The 19,798-nt window shown below is 39.0% G+C and overlaps 1 protein-coding gene across 1 annotated transcript in view; it reads right to left on the reverse strand.

The window, feature by feature from the left end:
• HEATR5B (HEAT repeat containing 5B) overlaps nucleotides 1–19,798 on the reverse strand; it is a 53,082-nt gene that overhangs the window by 15,945 nt on the left and 17,339 nt on the right. Inside the window, exons 16-27 of the mRNA XM_083349415.1 lie at nucleotides 18,508–18,683; nucleotides 17,264–17,369; nucleotides 16,546–16,736; nucleotides 14,388–14,547; nucleotides 13,133–13,322; nucleotides 10,593–10,762; nucleotides 9,523–9,667; nucleotides 8,787–9,005; nucleotides 7,185–7,436; nucleotides 4,033–4,214; nucleotides 2,723–2,791; nucleotides 698–877 (exon numbers count right to left, since the gene is read on the reverse strand). Of these exons, the coding sequence (XP_083205541.1) occupies nucleotides 698–877; nucleotides 2,723–2,791; nucleotides 4,033–4,214; nucleotides 7,185–7,436; nucleotides 8,787–9,005; nucleotides 9,523–9,667; nucleotides 10,593–10,762; nucleotides 13,133–13,322; nucleotides 14,388–14,547; nucleotides 16,546–16,736; nucleotides 17,264–17,369; nucleotides 18,508–18,683 (2,040 nt within the window). The remainder of the gene's footprint in view (nucleotides 1–697; nucleotides 878–2,722; nucleotides 2,792–4,032; nucleotides 4,215–7,184; nucleotides 7,437–8,786; nucleotides 9,006–9,522; nucleotides 9,668–10,592; nucleotides 10,763–13,132; nucleotides 13,323–14,387; nucleotides 14,548–16,545; nucleotides 16,737–17,263; nucleotides 17,370–18,507; nucleotides 18,684–19,798) is intronic.

A 19,798-nucleotide genomic window follows, 5' to 3' on the forward strand; every position in this document is an offset into this window, starting at 1 on the left:
ACTTTAAAGTTATTTTCACCACATTTCCTATGTTTTTAATGGTGGTTTTGCAGTTTTGAGCTGTGAAGCTAGGCTGCTTGTTGACTGTTGACGTAACTGACATTTTTGCCTTGAGAAATATCGACTCCTAATGTAATGTCACGTTGGAGACTAATCGCTGACCAGCTGGACATCTGAAGAAATAGAAGATGAAGCTGCTACCTCTTGCTGAAGCAAATTAGAAGAGAAGCAGAGGCTTTTAAGTCTAACCCAGAACCACATGTATGAATCACAATAGCCACAACTATAAGCAATAATTATTCTTTCTCTGAAACCTCAAATACCACTATCACTATTTCACAGTGTTACCCAACTTTATGGAACAGACTCATAACTGGAATTAAGCACTGCCAGCAAGAAGAGAACTGATAGTGATTTTCTTCTCCCCCATTCTGCCAGTGAAAATATTCAGCTAGGCTGAAAATCTTCCAAGTATCACTCGAGTAATTGTTTTATGCTTAAAACCTAAAAAAAAAAAGAAGGCTGTTGCTTGTAACAGGAGCAAGCAAGTTAATTGGCTAATTTTGGCTATATTTCTATGCTACGAAATCAAGAGAGGTACAGCAGGGAACTACCGAGTATTTGCACTGAATGCATCCTTCAGTACACAGGAACACTAGAACAACTAATTGCTAGATTGTAATTGCTGAACATTTACCTCTGCCCAGGCTTTGAGTACTGCCAGTTTTTCCATCGTAGTGGCACTCTCCCTATACAGCTGGCTGGAAGACCCTTTTCCTGTTTGTACTTTGTCCAAAGAAGAGACAAGAAGGTTGTGAACACGGCGGAGGTCATTAAGGTCACTTACTACGCCACTTCCAATCCAAGCACTGCATACCTAAATGAAAGAGTGGATCCAATAACTTATCAGTTCAAGTCTCATCTCAGCAAAAGAGAGAAAGTCCGATACAAAAGAAACGAGAAGGAATTTTCTAATTAATACAAATAATTATCCCCTGCCTTTTGAAAAAGCAGGAAGGATACCTCTCATACCAAAATGGGAACATCCCTATGCACATATCTTAAAACACCTTCAAAGATACCGTATTTTCCGGCGTATAAGACGACTGGGCGTATAAGACGACCCCCTACATTTCCTGTTAAATTATAGGGTTTGGGCTATACTCGCCGTATAAGACTACCCCTCTTCCAACGCACACCAAATAAAAATTAAAAAACATCAGATTTGATTTTAATATGGTAATTTTAATTCAAATGCTTATGACATGCAGGTACTTAGTAGGAAAACTGTCACTTATAAACATAAGGCTGTTTGTCATCAAACATGTAAACATAAAACAGTGCAAGTGGATTAAACTTTAATAATAATAATAATAATAATAATAATAATAATAATAAGTAGTAGTAGTAGTAGTTGGAAGGGACCTTGGAGGTCATCTAGTCCAACCCCCTGCTAAGGCAGGAAACCCTACACCATTTCAGACAAATGGCTGTCCAGTCTCTTCTTAAAAACTTCCAGTGTTGGAGCATTCACCACTTCTGGAGGCAGGTTGTTCCACTGGTTAATTGTTCTAACTGTCAGGAAATTTCTCCTTAGTTCTAGGTTGCTTCTCTCCTTGACTAGTTTCCATCCATTGCTTCTTGTCCTGCTTTCAGGTGCTTTGGAGAATAGCTTGACTCCCTCTTCTTTGTGGCAGCTCCTGAGATATTGGATCACTGCTATCGTGTTACCCCTCACCCTTCTCTTCATTAAACTACACATACCCAATTCCAGCAACCGTTCCCTATTTTCCTAATTCACTTTTTCACTTTTCCTAATTCACTCTAAAGCTTTCCCTGCGCAGAGCCTTATGTATCACCAGCTGCCTGCAATTAGTGCAGGTTCTCATCCCACCAGGCTCAAGGTTGAGTCAGCCTTCCATCCTTCCGAGGTAGGTAAAATGAGGACTCAGATTGTTGGGGGCAATAAACTGACTTTGTAATAATGCTGCTTGTGTGTGGGGGGGGTGAAAGCTCTAATAGGCAGGCATATACATAGAATGAAGGCTATTGCTAAGCACATTGATTTGTGCTTTAAATTGTAAGCCGCCCTGAGTCTTCGGAGAAGGGTGGGATATAAATGGGATTTAAAAAAAAGACCAAATGGGAGATCCGCTCCAGGTTTTCCAGCCAGCCCGCCCAGTTCCTGAGTCAAATGTGTCCTTAGAGCTAAACTGCTGCTCTGCTACGCATTCCCCACCTGCCTTTCAAATTGCTCTTGCATTCCCCACCTGCCTACAGCTGCTCTTCAACTTTAGAAGGAAAGAAGCCCAGACCCCAGCCTGTAAAAAATCACAGACTGCAGCTTCTACTCCAATTGGTCCCGCTTTCCCTGCTCAGACTAAATGGAAGATCCGCTCCAGGTTTTCCAGCCAGCCCTGTCCCTAAATTTTCAGCACCCGGCGTATAAGACGACCCCTGACTTTTGAGAAGATTTTCATGGGTTAAAAAGTAGTCTTATACGCCGGAATCTACGGTAAGTTAAATAGAACTATGATACAGATGATCAGAAAATTTAAAGAGAAGCGTTGCTTTGTCGGTATAATGTTCTAAGAAAAACACTGAAACAATATTTATACTATATATTTTTGGAGTTACATGTCAAGTTTGCTGTCCATTTCTCTCTCATTTCCAGATATTGCCTTTTGAATTTTTGAAATTGCAACAATGCTTTTCTTTGTACCTGGCAAGCTTTTGCAGTTATATCTGAAGGGGTATCCTGGGAGAAAGCTGGTCTTAAAGCAGCCCCAACCTAAAGAAGAAAGCAAGCAAAATATTTCATATTTCAGCAACCGAAATTGGAGTTCCTATATTCTATGTTAATTATTTCATCTATTAGTGTCATTTTCATGGAGACACAACATCCAATTTTAGAAGCATACACATCCATAAAGTAGTGGGGGTTTTTTAAAAAGTATTTTTATACCAACATTTCTGTAATAAGTAATGGAGTTAATGGTGTCAGTCAAAAAGGAAGTGAGCACTTCATGTGATTTGAATGGATCTAGTCAGTTTTATTAACATCTTAGGTCAGGGGTGTCAAACTGCCGGCCTGCGGGCCGGACACGTCACAAGGAAACCGCACCCATTCCATTGCTGGCAATGGGGAAAAAGCTCCGATATGGCGCGCGACATCATGTCACGTCGTGAGTTTGACATGTCTGTCTTAGGTGATTAAAGAAAGAACTACTGTAATGACAGGATGGAGAGAGCAAGATTTGATACAGCTGTAGAATAACAGATATTCTTCTATAGGCTCTTTTAAGTTCAAATAAGTATTCACAGGAAACAAAAGATATGAATGAATAATTCACACTATATATTTTAGAATGTAATTATCTTAAATTTGTAGGAGTCTAGAGCATCAGGTCGCAACCTTCATATAAAGTACTACTTTGTAACTGAAATCTTCTGTGTATAATGGAAAACAGCAATCACTATATGCCCCCTGAAAGTATTAATGGATCCTTGCAATACAATTAATTACATTAATTTCGAATACTTGACATTTTACAATGCAATATACCAACTCTTAATATGGTCAAAATCTCATCAAATTGCCAAATCTCGTAGAATTTTACTGCTCTGACTTAAAACCTCATGAGATTTTCCTATATTTCTTCAAATGAATGAATGAGTTAATGGTGTTTTTCTGAGACACACAATATAGTCCGCATGCAGTACCATCACAAAGCAAAACAAAACAAGCAAAATCACATACAGATGAACTTTCAGAAATTAGGGAATACTTTTTCTTGGAATAATCCAACATTTTATGAAGAAGTGCCTGACCTTGATTTTAGAGTCAATCCTCATAAAATGAGATCAAGAGTAAAGGCTCCGACAGAACTCCATGTCTATATACAGACCACTGTTATCCAAAAAGCATTAGTATATGCATTCAAAACTCCAACACAAGCAATACTGGGATGAAAGGCATAGCTTTTTCCATCTGATTTTTCAACTGGCATATAAAACCCAAAATTATCTTACATTAGCTTGATACTGTTCTAGAATTACGTGGCCTGGAAACTCTGGCTCGGGAACCGCTGCAAATTTCTTGATAATGTCTTCAAGTGTTTGGAGACCAGCCATTCGCAGCTGATTGCTGTGGTCAGTTGCAGCCATAAATGCCATGCGAATAAGGTCTGAGAGATGAAGCACTAGAAGGTCATCTGAAAGTAAAAACCCAGAAAAGGACTTATTTCAAAAGCCACCCACAATTGGCCAGCTTTGATTTTTTTAAAAATGCTAAGTTGTGCATTTATTCCAGTTTCAGCACCCACCCCTAGAATCTCTGCAAAAATATTGTTTCAAATGCCAAGATTTCTCTTGTATGCCCTGTTCTTTTCAAGAAAGGAATTTTAAAAAATAATGACACAAGTTCATCTCATGTTCTACAAAAATCTAAAGTATACTTAGCGAGCTCATAGTGTCTATTATTCACAGAAGAGCATGTGATCATTTCTGAGATTCAAGCCATTGGTTAATTTGGTTAAGGGAACAATGCACAGTATTTTTTAAACAAAAGCTTAATTCAGATTATAAAACAGACCTATTTGAAGAATACAAAAATGAGAAACACAGCCTACGATCATGGCTTTCTTTGCATTTAGCATCTTTTAAAATTTCACCTTATACCAACATTAAATTGGATGTGCAAAAACTATTAGAGATGAAATGCATTTTCATGGAGTTTCAAAAGACTGAATCCCTATACGGAATTCATGTGTTGTAATGATGATGATTTATTTTATTGGAAATTGCTTCCCTGGAACAGTTTTCTGAAGAGATATAGAAAAATATAGGGAACATCAGCAAAAATTATATGGCAGGGGTGGTGAACTTATGGCATGCGTGCCACAGGCAGCACGCGGAGCCATCCTGGTGGGCACGCGTGCCATCACCCAAGATGGAGGCGGGGCCACGCTGCCCCACGCCCTCTCCACGTGCTCCTGTCAGGGAACAGCTGCAAGAGCTGGGTGGATCTGGGCTGGATGGTGAAGGCAGCTGCAGCATGAGTCCAGGTAATCTTCTGGAGTGATTTTGCACCCCCCTGATGGCCAATCAGGGTGGCAGAGGCCTTTTTGAAGCCTCTGCAAGTCGCATCGATGGCAATTGTGCAGTGTGCCAGTGGCCTGATCCGGGCTCCAGAGGCCTGCAAAAGACCTCTGCACAACGATTTTGCGCCCTCCCCACTGCCAATCCAGGCCGCTGAGGTGCCACAAAATGGCCCCACAGCCATGGATGCAACCTCCAGAGGCTTCAAAAAGGCCTCTGCCGCCTGGATTGGCCTGGGGGGAACAAAATCGCTGTGCAGCCCTACATCCGTGGGGCAGAGGCCTTTTCCAAGTGGTGTCAGGGTAATCCATGTGGGGGGAGGAAACAGTGGCAGGGCAGGACAATCTATAGGGGGAGGGGGAGCCGTTCTCCGGAGGAAGGCGAGTGGCCACTATGCGCCCGAAACCAGCCCTCTTCCACGACGCGCCAGGCAGCCGCTCGCCTTTCTCCGGAGAACAGCTGCCTGGCACATCGCCGAAGAGGGACGGTTTCGGGCACGTAGCAGCCGCTTGCCTCCCTCCAAATCATCTGTGGGGAGGGGAGTGAAATCCCTCTGCAGCCCTAGATCTGGGCAGAAGCATTTTTGAAGCCTCTGCAGCTCACATCCATGGCCGTGGGGAGATTTTATAATGCTCCAGTTGCCCGATCCGGGCGTTGGAGGCCTGCAAAATGCTTCTGCTTCCCAGATCTAGGGCTGCAGAGAGATTTCGCTCCCCCCCCCAAACCGATTTGGGCAGCAGAAGCATTTTGCAGGCCTCTGATGCCCAGATTGGGCCGCTGGAACATCGTAAAATCTCCCCACGGCCATGGATGTGAGTTCCAGAGGCTTCAAAAACGCTTCTGCTGAAATCGGCCATGGCGGGGGGGGGGGCAGGAGCGAAATTGCTCTGCAGCTGTAGATCTGGACGGCAGAAGCAGCAGAGAGATTGTGCCAGCAGGGAAGCAAAAGTGTGGGGAAAGGACAGCATTGCAAAGTAAGCAAACTTACAAAAAGAGGAATCTCTCTATCTCACACACACACTTCCCCACCCCCTTTAATATGTCTTCCCCAAAGCCTTTAATATCATGTCTATTCCCACCCCCTTTAATATCAGTGAGGCTCCTTCAGTGGACCATGACCTGGCACTCGCCCTGGTCTCATCTCCCCTCCGCCAGAGACCCTCGGATCCGCCCCTTGACGCAAGTGACGTTGAGCTGGCCACGTCCACCCAGCAGGCCACGCCCATACCAGCCACGCCCACCCAGTGGGTCACACCCATATGGCACCCGACGATAAATAAGTGGGGTTTGGGTTGCAATTCGGGCACTCGGTCTCAAAAAGGTTTGCCACCACTGTTATATGGCATGAAAACTTAAAGCGTCTTCTGTTAAGGAAAAAAATCACTATTGGATGTAAATAAATTACCCCACTTAACACACAGTCTCTAAAAACTCTTAACAAAAATAAAATTCAGTTGTTTTATAAGATACAGTATATCACAGAAATATCTGAAAGGTTTTGTTAAGTATAGTGTCCCAACTCTTAAGCACATTGGTCATTCAGATGATTCTGAAAAGCTCACGATAGCCTGCAGAAAATGACTTGTTCCATCTTCTTTACGTTTAAGATTTCCCAGTTGAATTAACTATATTTTGCGTTATACCTGGCTGAGGAAATTATGATGAGTAGCTTTATAATAAAGCACGGTCTGAGATATATTTAAAAGGTGAAGGAAAGAAGGAGAGAATGATATAAGAACAGTATTCAAAGTGAACATCAGAATATTAAGGAGCAAAAATAATTTAAAATTTCTTCTTTTATCCAAATTTCAGCTGTAGAAAACCAAATCTAAATAGGCAGCACATACTAGGCAGCAATTTAAAATCTAGAAGACAAAAGACCTGCAAGCAAACACACTTATAATAAATCTCTGATGCATTTTGCTATGTCAAATCATATAACCTATAATATATTTTGAAATATAATATGGCTGCAACAATCTTTCATCAAAGCAAAAAGAATATCTGAATACTCATTCATGATATTTCAAAGTGGCTAAGAAACATATTCAAGAAAAAAGAAAAGAAAAAAGGCACTTCCTTACTTTTAGGATCTCTAAGTTTGGCAGAACGGGCTAGAGCTAGATCAAAGTGGGCTTTATTTGCATGTTCACAGAGCATGATAATTCGACACAGACAATCTGCGGCAAACACTCGAGTAGCCCAGCGAGGAGCCACAGAAGGCTTTGATTTGTCGTCTTCACCCAGTGTAGTAAACATTGTATCATCATCCATTTCATCCTTCTTCTCCAGATCTTCATCTTTTTCACCTCCTAGTGGAGCTGTAGTTGTCATATCTGTATACAATAAGAGATTTATTACTGACGCAAAATATTTAGGACTGAGGCTTGAATAAAATGTCCAAGATTAGTTATTAAAATAATATCATATAAAAGGGTGGAAGAACAGCATTGTTTTCAGCCATTGAAAAGACAAGACAGCGTTCGCAATTGGAATGCCATCACAAAGGCAGCTTTATTTCCGATCATTACCCCACCTAATGGTCCCAACTGAAACTAATAGCTCATATGAACCTTCATGTGAAATGCAAGTAATTTCAGGTATTGCAATTTCATAATTGCAGTTTTGCCTTTAAATAGCTTGTTTCTCAGGAAACTGTGGTAAAGTTGTCAAGAATGTAGGCAACATGTTAACATTTCCACCAAGAAAACAATGACACATAGAGGAGAAAAAAGGAAGATTGAATTTCACTTCCCAGATATTGTCACTTAAAAACCCTGCCTTATGTTTTGATCCATTTAAGCCATCTGAACCATTCAAACATTACATTTGTATACACCATGTACAAAAAAAGTCATGCAACTATATCTCAGTTACAAATGAAAGCAACTCAGAGCAAAATAACATTTTGAAAAATCAGGAAATTCATCTTCAAGGGAGAGAAATTAAAGAAAAGAAAGTATATGGCCAATTAGTTAAACTGTCACCCTTTTAATAATTAAACAAAGATAAACATTTTAATGTTTTACAAACCTTAGCTACTTGCATTATGTTGCAATGAAATGCTTCAAACTATGCCTAAATCACTGAAATTATGAGTTCAGTTATCTATTTGTGGAAAACACAATTAACATTTAAATCCATTTCATAGATCTACCATTAAAAGTCAGGAAAATATATGAATGAATGATTGATTGAGCTCACTTGCTTACTAAATTTCAAATAATATGGTTTTAATTTTTAGGCAGTTATAGCACAAAACTTAAAAATCACAAAACCTTTAGAGGGCCATCTCTACAAATACGCATCTTCTCCTTTATCTTATTAAAAATATTAATTTAAAACACTCTTTAAAAAGCCACATTTATGAAGGGATTTATTAAGCCCCATTGCACAAGCCAAAGCCCAAAAAAAACATTCAAAGCTTCATCTGTTGTCTGAGGAAGTATTTATCAGCTGTCCAGAGCCCAGAGGAATTAGGTGGCCCATAAATTCAAATAAATAAATAAATAAGATTTTGGTTTATCATAGATGACCTTTTAATAATTTATACAAAGACTTGCCGAAGACACAACGGATTGCAAACTGAATAGTTCTTTTACAGTAAACAAAGAACCTCTATTGAAAGAGGAGACAACAAATAATATTTTCTTCATTCATTTACTAAGTCATTTTCAGATTCTTACCACTGGATGCTGCGAGGACATCCTTACATAACATTAGCCAGTGAGAGAGCTTTTCTACTGCCAGAGATGAAAGCATATGGCCCAAGGTGTCATGAATATCAGAACACAATTTCCGATCAGTCTCACGATCTAACATTCCAAAAAGCACTCCTTCAAGTCCTGTTTCTGTTATATTAATTCCTTGATGTCTGCCATGACTATCTCTCCGAGAGCCAAGTCCTAGGGCAAAAGGATTAATATCTGCAAAACATATATTAAGTAGTGCAACATCTCAGATTTTTCTAGTGAATTATCTAACTTCATGTGCAATCATATTAGTTAATACCATGGCTACAACTAAAGAAACAAGAATAATTGTTACACTACAGTACCACAGATCTTCAATGTGTATGAAAACCTGCTAAAACTAGAGCAAGATTTCACCTAGATTTGCACAGTCAGACTGAATTAATAAGATATTCAATTCGTCTTTCCATATCTTAGGAAGCACCCTTCAATGTTACAGAAAACAGTTAATTAAAAATGCAGAGGATAAAACTGCTATTCATCTCTGCAGGGCTAGGCTCAGCAGATGCCCTTCTCCAGCCAATCAAGAGAAAACTGCTAACCATCCATCAGCCTGTGAAAGGAGAGAACGTTCATATTATTCACAGAATTTTGAGAAAGAGACATGTAGCCGAAAAACAAAAACAGCAAACCCATTTAAGAAGTTCCACTCTTTGGTCCCGATACTTACTTGTCCCGTTATTCTCTTTCTCTCCAGTATTCTTTGCTAAGCTCATGGCATATTCACATACTTCTGCTGCTTCTCTTTGGGCAAGCTGCCTCAAACACGCCACTGCAGCCCTACGTAGAAGCAAGTGGGAGCTGCACAGGTGAACCTATAATCATCCAAAAGCAGCCAGAAGGACTTGGTTACTTCAAAATGTTTGTACTTCTACACATGAATGGCAATCAGTTGTTTGCTGCCTACAGATTTTATTGCACAAGACCATTTCAATTTGTGTTTCTCAACCTTAGCAACTTTAAGTTTCGTAGACTTCAACTCCATTTATGACAAAGCCGAATATAATTTTTAAACAGAGATGTTACATATCTTTCTTCCAGTAAAATATATTTAAGCCTTCTACTTTTACATAACATAGCAACCTCCTGATCTTTCTTCACAGAAAGAGACAATATGCAGAGTGTCTAATTATCCTGCAAGGAACTCTTTTTGAACATTTATTAATTTATTAACAATTATATCAAAAATCTTTGTGTTTTTGCCATTTCAGCAAAGTGTAACAAAAGAATTAGTTCCATAAAAGGTTCAAAAGTATACCACAGTGTCTCATCTTCATTCAGAGGATAAAAGCATTTTAAGAATCTGCAAAATCTAAATGCCTACCTCAGACTTTTCTAATGCACTCCAAAACTTACAAATTAACAGAAAGATCTATAGTTTATATATTTTATTACAAAGATAGAGTACATTTTATACATGCTTGCAACAAGCTGTGATCTGACAATGTTGGTATCATCATGAGCATTGGGGGACACTATTTTGGGATATAAGAGCCATGGTGACGCAATACTGCAAGCTACTTCTGCTGACTGCCAGTGCTACGTTTGGCAGTTCAATTCTCACTGGCTCAAGTTTGACTCAGCCTTCCATCTTTCCAAAGTCGGTAAAATGAGGACCCAGATTGTTGCGGGGTAATATGCTGACTCTGCAAACCACTTAAGAGGGGGCTGTAAAGCACTGTGAAGCAGTATATAAGTCTAAGTGCTATTGGTATTGCTCGGAAGGACAAAGATACTTACACAAAGACTGGGAACAAGACTGGAAAGGTTAACATGTCGTGGTGCAAACATGTGAAGTTGCTGGAGACAGGAAATGGCAGCCGCTTGAACAAGAGAGTCCGAATGATCTTGTGTAATTGCACATCCCACCAGACATGAGGAACGGATGGTAGAAATAGTAGCTCCATTACCTATCAAAATTAACATTTTTAAATCAACTTTTATAAATTGTGAAATGAAAGACAGCCAAATAAGTATCTTGCAATTTAATACCCAAGAAAAGTACAATCCTTTAAGGCAGGGGTCCCCAACCCCCGGGCCGTGGACCAGTACCGGGCTTCGGCATGCCAGCAACCGGTCCGCACAAACAAGGAAAGCCCCATCCACAGGATGCAGGCAGCAACAAAACCATACCCCCTCCGGCCTGTGGAAAAACCTCCTCTCCACGTAACTGGTCCCTAGTGCCCGAACTGTTGGGGACCTCTGCTTTAAGGAAATAAAAGGACTCAACTTAGGATATTCACCACATACTAAATAATAAACTTTTGAACATTTTCTCCCACCATCAGAAACCTATAAGATGCCTATTAGTATATGAGTCCTTAGGGAGAAGGGCGGTATACAAATTAAATAAATAAATAAATAAATAAATAAATAAATAAATAAATAAATAAATGTTTAAGTTCCTATAGTGTTGAAGATCTATTCTTTTGGATTTTCTCTGTATATTATGGATACATTTTATTTCGTTCCTTTTCCTGCCAACCTATCTACTAATGAATACTAGAGAACATGTGAACTTTGGGCTCATTATTTCAGAGATATTTCCTTATCTAAAGAGAGAAATAGAATGACCACCGGAAAGGGGGGGGAAACAGTGAGAGTGGGAGCAACTTCTGACTTCTGGCAGGAAGCATTGGAAATCACAATCAAATGACTTGGCTTACTACAACAATATAGCACCATAGCAGCTTTTAATGAAGCAGCCTCAAATTTGTCAAATTTCAATCTCATGGGAATCAAGGTCCTGGATTTTGGATGCATTCTGTAAGTTATCCCATTTGAGGTATGTTAATTAAAAAACTATTGCACTCTGAGGCACCATTTCCCCAACTGAAGGTTACAATCAGGCACATGAGTGTTAGGGTGCATAAATATGTTTGCACAGTTTTACTTCGTTTTAATCATTTCACTGTATACCATGCAGCTTATGCAAAACAGTCTAACAATATCTTAAATAATAAACTGAGCTGCGAAAGAAAGGAACTGAACTCTATAATATAATTTCTGAGGGGTATTCTCCTTAAGACACACTTCAGATGGTATGAAACCTTAAAGAAAAATCTCTGATAAGAATTATTGAAAGATCAAGATGAATTCTCAGAATTTTGCTCAGAAAATGACCAGGACCCGAGGCAGTTCAAGAATCACTAGTATGGTGTGTCATAAAACCAGCCTAGAAACAACTGCATCTACATACAATTACAGTTAGATAATCTGGATTAGGACGCTGAGCTTGTTGATCAGATGGTCGGCAGTTTGGCAGGTCGAATCCCGAGTGCCGCGTAACAGAGTGAGCACCTGTTACTTGTCCCAGCTTCTGCCAACCTAGCAGTGTGAAAGCACGTAAAAATGCAAGTAGAAAAATAGGGACCACTACGGTGGGAAGTTAACAGCGTTCCGTGCGCCTTTGGCGTCTAGTCATGCCGGCCACATGACCACGGAGACGTCCTCCGACAAGCGCTGGCTCTTCGGCTTTGAAACGGAGATAAGCACCGGCCCCTAGAGTCGGAAACGACTAGCACGCACGTGCGGGGGAACCTTTACCTTTACCTAATCTGGATTGAAGAGCCAGTTTGGTGTAGTGGTTAAAGTGTCAGGCTAGAAATCAGGAGGCAGTGAGTTATAGTCCCACCGTAGGCACAAAGCAGCAGTGATCTTGGGCTAGCTAGGCACTTTTCCCAGCCCTAGGAAAAAGGCAATGTCAAACCACTTCTGAAAAACCTGGCCAAGAAAACTGCAAGGACTTGTCCAGACAGAGTCTGAGAATCAGATGTTCTTAGATATAATGTAAAGTACATAGTACACATAACACAGAATAAGATTAGAGTAAAAGAAAAAAGAAAAACAGAAGAAAAATAGTAAACTTGCCTCTCACTTTGGATTTAAAGCCAAAAGAGTGTCTTGGAACAAACATTTGTTGGCACCTCCTCACTTCTAGAATCACAATAACCACCTGGGATCAAGAAAGTACCTGTTGGAGTTTAAGAAGGTACCAAGAGTGTGGAAACATATGTCTGGGAATGGTTGTAGGTGCACTGTCAGTACCTTTTTAACTTAAACACCTATTTTCCAGGGATCATGCTTCTGCCATGCAATCTCAGGACAATTAGTAGCTTTGTTAAGGATGTGCCAAGAAGAGCAGCACACATGCTCACGTCTGCTTTGAAGAACCTTTTTTGGTTTTGGATCCAAAGCACTGTAACTTTGCATTAAATCACATGCAGTGTAATATGCATAAAATTATAGGGAAGGTCCAATGCTTTTGTTTTCATACTAACCTTGAAGCTCAGGACCCACAGTAGTTATTATAGCACCTAGACATCGACCCAAACATTGGTGAACTTCTGTATGGGAGGGAGGCACTGTCAGAAGTAAGGTAAGGACCAAAGATAGGGTAGGCTCCACATAACCACGATACATTGGTCCACTGGAATCCACTATCAGAGCAAGTGAATGGAGAGACCATGTCTAGAAGAAGAATGAATAATTTAATCAAATGCTTTCATCTGAATTAGGATCATTAAAAGGCTACAACTATAGGTTGTCTTCTACTTACAATCACTCCATTTAGTGACCCTTCGAAGTTACAACGGCACTGGAAAAAAGTGACTTCAGACCTTTTTTCTCACTCACAACCATTGCAGCATCCCCAGGGTCACATGATCAAAATTCACTTGGCAACTGGCATGTATTTATGATGGTAGCACTGTCCTGGGGTCATGTGATCACCATTTGTAACCTTCCCAGCTGGCTTCCGGCAAGCCAAATCAATTGGGGAAGCCGAATTTCCTTAACAATTGCACAATTCACTTAACAATGGCAGTGATTTGCTAAGAACTGTGGCAAAAAGGTTATAAAAAGAGGCACAACTCATTCAACCACTGCCTCACTTAGCAACAGAAATTTTGGGCTGAACTGTGGTCCTAAGTTGAGGATATCTGTATAACAAATGGATTATCAAATTATATACTAACTTCATTAACATCTCTCTCTAGATTGGGAACTGTACAGGAACTGCCTATTATAATGATAATTAAAGAAACGTAAATGTCCCTATGCCTCACAAAACAAAAGCAAGCAGACTAACAAATATAATTTATGATTTCTAGCTGACAGTTCTCTAACACACACATAATAAGTTTTTTTTAAAATTCAGCTGTTTACAAAAAGGATAAGGAATAAAGATTTTAAAGCAAGAAGTCTGCCTTATTATGTTAAAAATATACTGCTCAAAAAAATAAAGGGAACACTTAAACAACACAATGTACTGTATTTAATAGTAGGATGTCTTATCTTGTGTTCCTTTATTTTTTTGAGCAGTATATTTTATTACAATAAGAGTCATGCTAACTTTAATGACTGGATTCGCTGAAGCAAGTTTGCAGAAAACCCAAAAGGTCATGCTTCTTAAATGAATAACAGACTATACACTTGTGCGAAGTCCAAAACATATCTGAATATTTTTCAAAGCGTGGATATTATATTCCTATCATGTACGTTCATATAACGTATATTAATATATATTAATTTTACCTGAACTTCAGGAGAGGTTCCATCTTGTGCTAGCGCTAACAGAATGCTGACACTGGTTTTCAAATGCTGCCCAGAACCTATTCCACCAACATAGCGATGCAGACACCCAAGGGCCAAAGAGTGGCCAGTTCTTGAAACAACATCTCTAGCAGATTTCAACCTGCCAATATTTTTTTTAAAAAATCATTTAAGTCCATTATTTTAAACAAAATTTTATAATTAAATTGTCTATACTTCTAAATAACTCCATTTCCCCATTAAAAACATACTTTTAAAAATTCCAACATTTTTTTCACATATATAAAAATGTTCCATATTGTAATGTTAAACCTAACAAATGTTATAATTATTTAAATCATTTAAAATACACAAAAATAAGAAATAAGGGTATTTTTCTACAACCATGAACTGATATAAAATAAATACAATTAAAAGAACTGTAACTCTGGCGCCACAAACCCTCTCTTTAAGTTGATTTTCTTCCTTTGATTCCACACGATTCCAAAACCTTTACAATACTTAGAACCCAAAGCCAATTAAGTTATCTTGACACCATAATTAGCCATGTATTTTGCACACACTTCCTTTCGGGTGGAAAAAAAAATGAAATAAACTTGCATTTTTGTATTCTTTTTCAAAGTAAGATCCACTGAACTGAAAAGTATTTACACCTTCTGAATTTGTTTTGGGTTATGTGGCGATAATCTTGGAAGAAAGCAGCAGCAGAGGTTACCACAGAATCTCTTTGTCTAAGGTGCTCAAGTTGTGCTAAGGTATCTCTTGTACCAAGGTGCCAGTTCTGGCTACTGCCAGAGGGGCTATAACTTCTCTTCATTGAATGGATAATGTCTGCTTTCAAACACGTACCACTGCTTGACATGGGACATTTGCATCTGAGTCCACAATTCAAACAACAAGGACTTTTAGTCAAGCAGTTAGGTAGGAACTGTAACGGGAGGAGGGCTGGATCTCATCTAATATTCCCTCCTCATCCACTTCCGAGCAATCATTCGGCCTCTACTAATTGAGGATCCAGAACCACAGCCTTGCCAGTTGCCACTCATCCTCCTAAATTCTATCCCTAAATGGCAGTAGCGGGTGAGAGAAGGGGGACAAAAACTGCACAGCATCATAGCAAGCCTCCCTTGGCACAGAGGCCATACTTCTTTTTAATCAACAAACTAAGGAAGTAATACTGATCAGCTTCATTTATGTGCCTTCTTACAGCCGAATTTTTCCAGTTATAGTTTATTCAGCCAAAATTATTGTGATATTATTGTTATAAACAGTTCATGTATTAGCGGTTTTGAATATTCACAACTGTTCCATGTAGACAACATTCGGGCATGCAAATAAAAGATCTTCACACGTCCACATTTTGGCTTCCATTTTATTTCTTTATGTGTGTACAGAATGCAGATGGGCTTTTACGTATCTGCAAAGCATGTCTTTCTTTTTCAGAATAGAGTTAGATTGTCTGCATAGTATATTTGTTACTTTTTCTCACTTGGTTATAACAGATCTTGCTGGATCAGCCTGACTGCAAGGTTCTGAGTGGCTATCTTTTGGTATCTGGATGCTTTCTTCTCAAGAGCAAATTAGTTGGCTGGTGATGAAGAATGTTGCCTTCTTCATGCCAAATGTCTCATGCTAGTTTCTTCATTTTACATGGTTTTCAGTGTCATAAGAACCTCTTAATTGGGTTTAATATGGCTGCTGGAGAGTGCTTATGCTCCAATGGGATTGGGCTGAGGTAGGGGTTTTTTGTTTTGTTTTTTGAAGCCTTAGAACAGGGGTCTTCAAACTTGGCCCTTTTATGACTTGTGGACTTCAACTCCCAGAACTCCTCAGCACCTGTGCCTTAGAATAAACTACTAATGACAGAAGCTGGTACTGCTCTTGCAAGCAGGAAGAACACAGCCTCTCTTGGCTGAGGAAAATGAGCACAGACTCCACAATCTCATTATTCATGGTTTCATTATTCATGGTTTTATGAATGGTTTGGAACAGAACCACTACAAATAAGAGTCATATATAGTTTATATATTTTTCATATGTTGTACAAAAGAAGACAATTTTAAACAATAAACAAACAAGCCCAAACCGAAGTAGTATTTAACACAGTTCTTGTTTTACTTAAGGTAAAATTACAACATACTTATCAAAGCTGTACTGAGCCATCCTGGCAATGAAAGTTGCTTCCCCAACCACCTGTGCCATTCTGCCCAGAGCTTCTCCTGCAGCACATCTCAAAATAGGATTGGGGTTGTCAAGTGCTCCCATTACAAGAGTCAAAGCAGACTTGCGGACTTCTTCTGGTCCTAAGGTACTTTTGTTCTCAGCCAAGCCCTTTTACAAAAGGTAATACTTTAAAACATTATCTAGAACATCTTTAAAGCAGTCATTGATTACTTTAAGAAAATACATTATGAATACGCTCTGATATACTTGCTTTTCAGCATCTTCCAAATCATTTTAATTATAAAATTATTGTTATGTGTTCACTTTACAATCCACCTTTCTACCTAAAGGGCACTCAAGTCAAGTAACAATAAAACCATTGTTTAAAATGTGATAAAATTATTAAAATCACTGTGTGCTAATTAAACTAAAAAGGCCTAGCTCAGCGGTCTTCAAACTTGGCCCTCTTATGATTTTGTGGACTTCAACTCCCAGAATTCCTCAGCCAGCATGCCTGGCTGAGGAATTCTGGGAGTTGAAGTCCACAAGTCATAAAGGGGTCAAGTTTGAAGACCCCTCGCCTAGCTGAAGCAACAAGTCTCTTACTAAAAACCAACAGAGCAGGAAAAGTTCCTAAGAGGCCATTCCATTGCTTGAGAGCAACACTATAGTTTCATCTTTTGAAGCAGATTTACCTTTAGTGCACTGAGAACAGCAGTAAAAATATTAAGCTGCACTGCTTGTTGACGAACACCTTTTGCCTGTTTGATGCATTCTGCAAAATGATCCAACATCTGTAGCCTGAAAATAGAAATATAATGAGGAAACTAGGATTCAAATAGCAACCATCCACATTCCAGTAGTAATGGTTGCTAAATATCTTGGCACTTTAAAGCAGCTTTTGTCAGATATGAATTAATGTAATTAGAATTAACTCTGAAGTTTATTTTGTTTACTTCTAAAAATCTAGTACTGCCGAGATTCACTGCAGCTATGATGAAACTTGGTTTATTTAATCCAGAATGGCATAATCACTTTTAAGTTTCTTGGAAATAAATGAATATAACTTATTGCTGAACAACTTAAAGTAGCTCTTGCACTGAAATTATCATTTAATTAATTATTTTTCCTATAGTGTGATATTTTAAGTGTGCGAGTGGTGGGGGGATATTTTGTCTTTCATTTATTCAAAGGAACCTTATGAATCGCATTCATTGTACAATGAGGAGAGGAAAAAAGTTGTTTCTCTTTAGTTTTATCAGTAAATGTCTCCTGAGTGCTTCATTATACAATCACCCTCACAAAGGATACTGGTATTTCTCTTGTCTTTTAAGTATACTAGTGGTCTCTTTTTCTTCCATCCCACTTTAGCTGCCTTTCTCCTCACTTATCTCCATCACCATCCCCTACAGTTCCCCCAAATTCTCTTAGATTTCTAGTTGCCTTCCATATTTAGAAGTATCCATATAATTCTTTAACTTCATCAGTATGAACTTTAAGTCATACTGGCTTTCTGGGTATTACAGTGCTAATGCATCTGGAGGGCATCAGGTTGGGAAAGAATGCTTTAGCCCCTTTTGAGGAAATATGCACACTGATAACATGTGGAAACTAACAGTTGCATTGGAAATAAATGTAAGGTCAGAGAATTTCTAGATAAAAATTACCTTTGAATGTCAAATAAGATGGAACTCCTGCTCATTATAGCCGTTTTGTCATATTTAGAATTTAGATAATTAGTATGCTAATCAAATAGTCTTGAAAATAACATAAAAGTCACTTCCACTAGCTTCCTCCAAAAGATAAGTTGTAACATTTGAAAAATTACAAAAATGAAAAAAAGGATAACTTATCTTTATATATGATTCTCATTTTGATATTACTGAATGAAAGAACACCTCAATGAGGCATAGAAGGGTTAGCTTTTATTATAACAAACCTGTGTTTGTAGGACACATGAGGAAAAACAACTCCAAAGAGAGCCACTGAGGCATCAATGACCGATACTCCCAATGGAAGAGGACCTGGCACTGCTTCTCCAGCTGGGATGCGCAAGTAAATGGAGGAAGGATCGTGTTCTAGGGCACCACTACCTGAGGCACTGTTGGGCTGGAGCTGTAAAGCATCAGCACATTTGAAATCAGAGACATGTATTTTTTTATCCCATAATATTTCATATCAGCTAAAAATGTTGTCCTAGTTAAAAGAGTACTCTATGGGACCTATACAATGTATTTTCAGTTTTTGCAGAACAATTATATCCTCAAATAAGTATATCTGCTATTCATTACCATTTTTCATTATCAGAGAATCAGGCTGTTGGTAGGGGCCTTGGAGTAATTTTAGCCAATCCCCTACAGAATACAGGAATCCTGATACCACTGTGAACAAATAGATGTCTAGTCTTTTCTTGAACACCTCCAGTGATGAAGCACTCACAACTTCAGGAGTCAGGCTGTTCCACTGTTTAATAGCTCCCAAAGTCAGGAAATTCCTTCTTAGTTCAAGTTTAGATATCTCATTGTAAAGCTTCTACCCACCGGTTCTTGTCTTATGCTTAGGTAATGGGAAAAATAAATCTACTGCCCTGTAACATCCCTTCATGTATTGGAAGACTGCTATCCTGTCTCACATTATTCTTCTCTTCTTGAAGGTAAACAGACCAAGTTCCTTCACAGGATTTAGCCTACAAGATCCTTACCATCTTTGTTGTTCTTGTCTGTACTCATTCCAATTCCTTAGCATCCTTTTTGTACTGTAGTGACCAGAACAGGGATAGTATGTCAGATGTTGTCTGACCAGTGCACCATTTATAGCGGTACTATAAATTTCCATGACAACACTGTGCCTCTGTTGATACAGCTGTAAACTGCATTGTCTATTTTTGGCAACTGCAGCACATTCCTGACTCACCCTTAATCTATGCCCTACCAAGACTCCACCTCTCTCTTGCTAAGCCAAGTACCATTTATCTTGCACATGCACATCTGGTTTTTCCCTCCATGTATTAGAGAAAGTCTATGTTAGTGGTGAGCTCTTCAGCTCAAGCAAAGTGAAGACCTTCTCATAAGCTGCATTATTCAGTGAAATGGATTCAATGATATAATTATCAGTATTGCATGAAATTTATGGGTTATTCTGAAATAGATAACACCACAACATACATTTTCATCCAAAGTTTCTATCTGGAATATTTATTTATTTGTGCTCAGTGGGTTAGGACGCTGAGC

The sequence above is a fragment of the Vipera ursinii genome (assembly GCF_947247035.1).
Source record: "Vipera ursinii genome assembly, chromosome: 1".
In the NCBI taxonomy this organism is placed as follows: Eukaryota; Metazoa; Chordata; class Lepidosauria; order Squamata; family Viperidae; genus Vipera; species Vipera ursinii.